Source organism: Mytilus californianus, unplaced genomic scaffold (assembly GCF_021869535.1).
Source record: "Mytilus californianus isolate M0D057914Y unplaced genomic scaffold, xbMytCali1.0.p SCAF_11, whole genome shotgun sequence".
Taxonomy (NCBI): Eukaryota; Metazoa; Mollusca; class Bivalvia; order Mytilida; family Mytilidae; genus Mytilus; species Mytilus californianus.
This window is the reverse complement of record NW_026262593.1, coordinates 53,691,302-53,700,582: the sequence shown is the minus strand read 5'-3', so window position 1 is coordinate 53,700,582 and position 9,281 is coordinate 53,691,302. Positions and strand designations below refer to the sequence as shown.

The window sequence follows — 9,281 nt, the reverse complement described above, 5'->3', positions numbered from 1 at the left end:
CACGCTAACTAGGCCGAGTAATAGACAGGTAGAATACAGTGGTGGATCCAGAACTTTTCAAGGGGGAGGGGGTTGGCGCTGACTGACCTATAGGGGGCAGCCGCTCCCGTCATGCTTCAGTGATTCCCTATATAATCAACCAAATCTTCCCCACCAAAGTGTGGGGGGGCCTGGATCCGCCTATGGAATATATATATATATATTAAACTGAACTGAAAACAGATATTTCATTAAAAATGGGGAGAGGGGGAAAACCAGTAATTAATGTGGAGATCTGCGGTATAAATCGGTTCAAATCCATGCATCTTGGCATTCAAGGCATAGTATAAGTTCGAATAAGATGAATATTCAGAAGATACATTTACAGTTCTGCAAGAACACCTTGGGGTAAGCAGTGGCGGATCCAGAAATTTTCATAAGTGGGGACCCACTGACTGCCTTAGTGGGGGCCCACTCCAGTCATGCCTCAGTGATTCTCTATATAATCAACATGTTTTTCCCACAAAAGGGCGGACCGGGCCCCCTGGGCCTCCCCCTTATCCGCCTTTGGTAAGATGATCGACCACAAATGTCTATGGTGTACTTGGCAGATATCCTATCGAAATTAGAAGCAAAATGAAATGATTTGTTTCTTGTAACAAATGTTGATAAACTCTCTGGAAAACGCTACAAGTTTATGTTTAATTTATTTGTAAATGGAAACAATTCTTTAAAATGAATCAATTGGGTATAATATATTTTTGATGAAATTTGTAACAGTGAAATATGCGGTGTGGGTTTAAGTAATTGTTGAAGGCTTTACGGTGTCCTATAGTTGTTATTACTCCAATATATACATGTCATTTGGTCTTTGACGTATAGTTGTCTCATTGGCAATCATACCACATCTTCTTATTTATATAATAGGATGCGAGTATTTGAAATTAATCAGAATAATGTCGAAATTATTCAATGATGCAATTAAAATCCATTTATAAATTAATGCATCCTATAGTTGTCGATGATCTATACATATTTTTATGAAATAGCGATGTAAATAATGCTAACTCTAGGTGATTTTTTTGTATAAAACATGAATGATAGGGTCAGGAACATTTATATTATTATACTGTTCCCAGGGTAGGGATCAAGTTTTTTTTTTTTTTTAATATTTAAAAAAAATATGAAAAGGGTAGGATACTGGGTTTCAACTGCTTATTAACCTTCCACAAAGGGATTTAAAAATGCCCCCTGGCAACTTTATGTCTTCGTGTGTTATCAACACTTTCTTCAATAAAATATCTTTGTTTACCATCACCAGGTGCCATTACATATGCATACGTTGGGCTAACTAAATATTAGTGCACACATTAAATGCATAATATTCTGCAATGTCCTTTTTTCGCAGATTTTGCGTTTTCATTTTACTGTCTTTCGATCGTAAAAATGCAATTTTCGTAAAAGCTTCATAAAGGTTTGACATAGTTATTTAATGTCTGAAAATTCTATCCTTGGACTATACAAAACAAAATAATATATGGCTATGTTAACTATGAAAAATTAAGTCCATTAATCAGCAAAGTACGGAAAACAATTAAAAATATTTGTTTTAAATTTCATTGATACTTTTGATGATAAATAAACTTCTGTCCAAGTTTCATAAAATTCCAAGGTTTGACAAAGTACTTGATGTCTCAAATAAACTTAACTACAAAGTAAAACCAAAATGGTGACCCCGTTGCCACGAAATGTAGGATAGCAATTTCTCTCAGGCTTGACAAAAACTAATGTTCTCCCTCCCAATAAAAGTTGATACAAAAGAAGGAAAACATATATGAATTTGTGCTGGTTTGTTGGTTCGGTAATAATAATAATAATAATGGTTACTCATAAAATATTCATGTTTTTATTACCTAAACACCATGTACTTGTAGTTTACTTTATGATATTTGAATTGAAAAATAAAAAATGTTAAGACTAAGAAAGAACAGTTATATCATTATTAATGAGACGATAGGCTTACCATACAGTTTGCTAAATTGAACTTGACTTACATGATGTAAGGTTTAGAGACGATAGGCTTACCATATATTGTGTAAACTTGAACTTGACTTACATGATGTAAGATTGAGAGACGATAGGCTAACCATACATTGTGTTAACTTGAACTTGACTTACATGATGTAAGATTGAGAGACGATAGGCTAACCATACATTGTGTTAACTTGAACTTGACTTACATGATGTAAGATTGAGTGACGATAGGCTTACCATACATTGTGTTAACTTGAACTTAACTTACATGATGTAAGGTTGAGAGACGATAGGCGTACCATACATTGTGTTAACTTGAACTTGACTTACATGATGTAAGTTGAGAGACGATAGACTTACCATACATTGTGTTAACTTGAACTTGACTTACATGATGTAAGATTGAGAGACGATAGACTTACCATACATTGTGTTAATTTGAACTTGACTTACATGATGTAAGATTGAGAGACGATAGGCTTACCATACATTGTGTTAACTTGAACTTCACTTACATGATGTAAGGTTGAGAGACGATAGGCTTACCATACATTGTGTTAACTTGAACTTGACTTACATGATGTAAGATTGAGAGACGATAGACTTACCATACATTGTGTTAATTTGAACTTGACTTACATGATGTAAGATTGAGAGACGATAGGCTTACCATACATTGTGTTAACTTGAACTTCACTTACATGATGTAAGGTTGAGAGACGATAGGCTTACCATACATTGTGTTAACTTGAACTTCACTTACATGATGTAAGGTTGAGAGACGATAGGCTTACCATACATTGTGTTAACTTGAACTTCACTTACATGATGTAAGGTTGAGACTATAATGTTAAATTATGGTGACAGTAGTTGATTCTGGGTCCATTTGCCCCAAATTACATTCACTCCCAACCATGTTAGTCCCCTTTCCAATGGCCGATCCAGAAATTTTCATAGGAGGGGTGCCACTGACTGCCTAAGAGGGGGCCCGCTTCAATCATGCTTCAGTGATTCCCTATATAAATCAACCAATTTTTTTTTCTACAAAAGGGGAGGCGGCCCCCTAGACCTCCCTAAATCTGCCTCTGTTTTAACATTTGCACCCCACACATTCACACCCTTTTAAAAGGTTTTGTATTGAATAATGTTTTAATTGTGTTTTAGTTCGTGTATTGCTATAAATTCATAAAATAAAGATAAGTTTTCTTTATTGTTTTAAACTAGGACATTCATATTATTTGTAATAGTCCCACTTTAGCTATATATAGTGTTTGGGAATATTTTTTTAATGAAATGAGTAATCAATATTTTCATGATGGCACACTCATTATAAACATGCTCTATTCAAAATCAAAAAGAGCTCTAGAATATTAAGAGGTCCAACCGGGAACAGTTGGGGCAAAAATGGACACAGTATTCAAGCCTGATACAGGTCTAAATTTAGATTGTAATTAAATACTTTACCCATTATAGATTTCTGACACAAAATAAATGTAGTCAAAGAACTTGAAATTGGTTATATGATTTGAATTTATATTCAATTGAAGATTTTTTTGCTGTTGTGCATTACACTCATCAATATGCTGTTGTGCAATACTTAGTAAATCTGTTTTCCTACTGTGTACAAAGAATTAGCAAAATTAATTGTGACCACCAATTTTTTTTTATGAGAAAATTGATAATTTCTTAAATCTTGAGAAAAAAAAAGAGATCCATACACTTAAAACTAAAGTTATTGTCACCAAAACTAAATGTTTTCAGATGACGCTGCTGACAACGACGCCCACAACAACGACATCAAAGCAATATACCACCGCAATTTTTTTGCGGTTGTATAAAAAAATCATGATTTTTTTATTCATGCAAATAGAATTATTTTGATATACACATCTTAAAAGCAGCTAATAATGTAACCAGTATTTGAAAAAAATTGGACGCGAATGAATCCAGGGGGGTGAATATGTTGGGTGGAAACATGTAGTGTGCAAACAGACCAATTACCACAGTTGTTAACAGATGTTAAAAATCTCATAAATCGAAAAGGAAGACACAAATCAAGGTAACAAACAAAAGCTGAGAGATCCATGAACTCCAAAATCAGCATGCTTATCAGTTATAACCTCAAATCAGGCCTTGAAGTCATAAAAATTTGCTCAGGGCTTGGAGCACAAAAATCATGCTTGAAAACATGAAATCCAGCAATTTGATTGGTTGATTTTGGAGTATGAGTACAAAAAACTGACTCAATGTTTTATGACTTCAAGGTCAGATCATTATAATTTTAACTAAATAATGTCTGTATTTTCTTGCTAGTTTAGACGTTCTGGGCTGATGATTCATTGTTGATTTTTTGGTTTAAAGTAAATTATGAAATGAAACAGGCTAAGCAATATCTGTGGTTTAATTTTTTTCTAGATCAATAAGTAATACCATCAACAAAGTCTCTCTTTTTAATACATGCAAAACATTATATATACAATTTTAATGCAAACAATCATTATACAAATTTAGAAATAAACATTTATGACAACTATGCATTTTGTTGTGTTATCTGATGTGATTGTAGTCTGTCTTCATATGTCTGTATAGAAAGTTCTAATTCTGCTGCATGTTCTTTACTGGCATGGTACTTACAAAAATCCTGAAAATTTAAATTTAAATAATTGTCTTATTAGCAATCATACCACACCTCCTTATTTTTATGCTGAAACATAACTAATCATTCCCTAAAATCAAAGTAGCAAAGAAAACTTTTAGGATGAAACTTGTCCTTGTACAATGAATGCTGTAAAATTTCAAACTATTGGCAAACAGGAGATGTAAAAATTATTAACATGCTACAATTCAACATTATCAAGCTCCAGAACAATATAAAACTACTTTCTTCAATAGAGGTGAAGAATAGTTTGAACTCAAAGTTATAATAAATAATTATTCACTTGCTAAGAAGTTACGAAAAGGTTGATGAAAATTTTCAATTGTACAATGAGCATTGTAAAATTTTGAACTATCAGCAAACGTTAAATTTAAATTTACTTGCACACTACAACTCCAAATAATCAAGCTGCTGACCAAATATATCATTAATCCCTTTCATAAAAGCCAAGAAAACTTTAATAACATTGGACAACAGACTGTAGATCATTATTTAGTAATGCTTTTGCTCAAGGTGACCTGGTAAAAATATCTTGCAAATGAAATCAATTGCAAAGATAATCAATTGCTTGTTATACTGAATAGTTTCTGACTGAAAAATTTATTTTCATAAGCAATTATAAATGTTAACTCAATACTGCTACAAATAAAACTTTACCATTAAAATCTTCAGTTTTTCACTAATAGTATTTTCATCTGTTTCCCTTTTAATGCAATATCCATTCATTAGCTTATTTTTCTTTAATTGTTTCATAGCCTCTTCAGACTGTTCAACATTATCAATTTCCATGGTAACCATATTTATACTTTCCAACATTTTCACTTCTGGATGAATAATCTGATATAACTCTATCAAATCTATAGCATCTTCTAACCTGAAAAATTTGAATTCTGTTTAACTGACAATTCACTTTACATATTCGAATTTAAATGACAAAAAAAAGGATATTTGCATTGGTATTATTTGAATCTCAAATCGAAAGAAAAGAAATCAAGAACCTGTTTAAATTTTGGTAAATTACCTTTCACAAGTTATTGAAGTCTTATATGAAAAGAAAAATGGGTATTATGGGGCAAAGTATTTTACCCTGTATTGAAGGAAAAAAACCAAGGAGTCCGAACATCTGACACATATTCCTAAACCTCACCTAAGTACATCCTTAAGATTAATTTACAACAACTTACAAATCATTCTGTATCATATCTGTAAGTAAGGGTTCTGTTCTATTATTCCAGGCGAAATAAAATGTCATTGGTCCAAAAAATCTGGTCGATCTCAAAGCATCGAAAGTCTGTGTTTCTGCTACATGGTTGTATACTCTGTTACAAACCTAAAATGAGATAAAAAAAAATCGGATGAACTTTGCATGTATAATTTTAAAGTTTCAAAAAAAAAAAAAAATGAAAACATCACATTTTAAATTCCATGTGTCTGTAGCACTTCTCTTGATTTATCTTCATAAGGAATGCTCAAAGCCAATATTTGACAGCCAAAGATGTATAAGAATGGAAATAGTTACAGAGCTATATAACCAAAGAGGACCTAAACAAGAATGTGTCCATAGTACAAGGATGCCTCACTCGCACTATTTTCTATGTTCAGTGGACTGTGAAATTGGGGTCAAAACTCTAATTTGGCATTAAAATTAGAAAGATCATATCATAGTGAACATGTGTAATAAGTTTCAAGTTGATTGGACTTCAACTTCATCAAAAACTACCTTGTCCAAAAACTTTAACCAGAAAAACTTTAACCTGAAGTGAGACAGACGGACGAACAAACGGACGGACAGACCAACAAACGGACGAAAGTACCAAAGGACACACACATCAAAAAACATAATGCCCATAAACGGGGCATAAAAATAGCCAAATCCATCCATATCTAAGATCAACCTTGCCTGAGGGAGTTGAAACTTTATAAGTTATTATTTCAAAATTTATAAACAGACAATTTTAGAAAGGTTTGTGAGCTGATGATACCCTCTGATATCAAATGTTCAAACTAATTAAAAATTAAACACATACAATATAACAATATTCTTTACTATGTAACACTTTTTTCTGAAAAGTCACCTAATCTGAACTTTCTATATTCTTACTCACTTAATCTTATATAACAGGAAAAGGTATTGTAGTACATATATCAACAATTTCACCTCATGAATCATACTGCTAAGAGAGAGTGCTGCACAGTATACCACAAAAGAACAAGAGCCTGAATCGCTCACCTGTATTTCAGAGGAGAAGATTTTTAAATGTGAGCAAACTTGATGAACAAATTGTGTAAAATTGTCTTTAAAGGGCAATAACTCCTTAAGGGGTCAATTGACAATTTTGGTCATATTAACTTTTTTGTACAGTTTACATATATCTATAGTAATATTCAAAATAATAACAAAAAACTGCAAAATTTTGTTAAAACTACCAATTCGGTGGCAGCAACCCAACAATGGGTTGTTCGATTCGTCTGAAAATTTCAGGGCCGATTGATCTTAACCAATTAAACAATTTTACCCCATGTCACATTTCCTCTAAAAGGTTTAGTTTTTGAGATACCGTAAAGCGGGTTATTTTTCGCAGGGTGTAAATTTTCGCTTATTTTCGCGGATAGAACAAATTCGCCAAAATAAATTCCGCCAAATTAAAGGTGTACATGCAAAGGTATTGATAAAGTTTTAAATCCGCCAAAATAATAACCGCCAAAATATTTCGTATACCTAATTCAATGAAAATCGCGAAATTTTTCACCCGCGAAAATAACCCGCTATACGGTATAAGCCAAAAACTGCATTTGACCCTTATGTTCTATTTTTAGCCATGGCGGCCATGTTTGTTGATGGATACAAATTTCGGAGACAATTTATAAACAAGATACCCTAAGGAACATTTAGTCTAAGTTTGAAGTAATTGGCCCAGTAGTTTCAGAGGAGAAGATTTTTAAATGTTAGCAAACTTGATGAACAAATTGTGTAAAATTGTCTTTACTTTAAAGAGCAATAACTCCTTAAGGGGTATATTGACAATTATGGTCATATTAACTTTTTTGTAGATCTTACTTTGCTGAACATTATTGCTGCTTACAGTTTACATAAATCTATAATAATATTCAAAATAATAACAAAAAACTGCAAAAGTTTGTTAAAACTACCAATTCGGTGGCAGCAACACAACAATGGGTTGTTCGATTCGTCTGAAAATTACAGGGCCGATAGATCTTGACCAATTGAACTATTTTACCCCATGTCAGATTTGCTCTAAAAGCTTTAGTTTTTGAGATATAAGCCAAAAACTGAATTTGACCCCTATGTTCTATTTTTAGCCATGGTGGCCATGTTTGTCGATGGATCAAATTTATAAACTAGATACCCTAAAGAACATTTAGTTAAAGTTTGAAGGTATTTGGCCCAGTAGTTTCAGAGGAGAAGATTTTTGAAATAGTTTACGACGACAGACGACGACGACAGACGACAGACGACGGACAACTACGGATGCCAAGTGATGGCATAAGCTCACATGGGGCCCTTCGGGCCCCGGTGAGCTATAAAAGGTCAATTCCACAATGTTTGTTTATTTTTTGCCACCATTTTTTATTTCTCCTTGGCAATCATACCACATTTCCTTTTGTTATGTACAACTTCTTACTAACCAGAGTCTGGTGATAAAAAAGATTTTTTCCTACAAACCCATGGTAACAATGTGTGTGAATTAAAGAGGACTCTTTATGGTAACATTTTAAGATCAACTCAAGCGCATTGTTCTCTTTCTATACAACAAAATTTGTTGACCTTTTTTTATATAATATCCTGAGACAGAACCTGACAATCATAAAAGTTTATGTTGATCAATCAATCACATCTCTGTCAGACAAATTGCTTGTTGGTGTTTAATGCCACTTACAGCACTATTGGCCATACAGAGGCAGTTAATTTTTTATCGTGGAGGAAGTTAGAATACAAGGAGAGAACCTTAACCTCAAGCAGTATATCATTGTGTCACAATAAAATATAAACAGCTGCACAAAGATCGCATGTTAAACTATTTTAGTGCTTATTGAAATTGTTCCATCAATAAAATGAGATATTTAGAAGGCATTTAATCAGAGGCAAATGAAATGGCTTTATAGAAAAGCATGCACGACGATACCCTCAGGCATATAAGCACTGTGTCAATTATGACTGTTTAAAGTCCTAAAACTATGGAATGACAAACCAGAAAAATTTCAAAATCAAGAGTACATTCACCAATCTAACAACAGTATTAAATGTGTAGCTATTTGATCCAAGCACACTATAGCTTAACTGCATGACATTAAAAAATGTCTTTTATTTATCTGACAATCAAAGTCCCATAACTCTAGAATGACACATCAGAAACATTTTTTAAATCAAACAGTGTTATGTTCGACTATTCCAGTTATTATGCAAATCAATCCAAGCAAACTCATTTGTTTTTGTTAGATGTATTTCTACTTGTATCCATCTGATGAGTTAATCTTTTTTCACCTTATTTTTATAGTTCGTTCTTATGTTGTACTGTCCCAAGTCAGGAGACTGTTGTTCAGTGGTTGTTGTTTGTTGCTTTTTAAATATTTGTATTTCGTTCATTTTTTT

General features: G+C 32.8%; 1 protein-coding gene across 1 annotated transcript in view; it reads right to left on the bottom strand.

The window, feature by feature from the left end:
- Positions 1 to 4,458: 4,458 nt before the first annotated feature.
- The window catches only part of LOC127720329 (28S ribosomal protein S22, mitochondrial-like), a 30,278-nt gene continuing 25,455 nt past the window's right edge, over positions 4,459 to 9,281 (bottom strand). The window contains exons 6-8 of the mRNA XM_052226898.1: positions 5,854 to 5,999; positions 5,327 to 5,543; positions 4,459 to 4,654 (exon numbers count right to left, since the gene is read on the bottom strand). Coding sequence (XP_052082858.1) covers positions 4,544 to 4,654; positions 5,327 to 5,543; positions 5,854 to 5,999 — 474 coding nt within the window. The 3' untranslated portion in view covers positions 4,459 to 4,543. The remainder of the gene's footprint in view (positions 4,655 to 5,326; positions 5,544 to 5,853; positions 6,000 to 9,281) is intronic.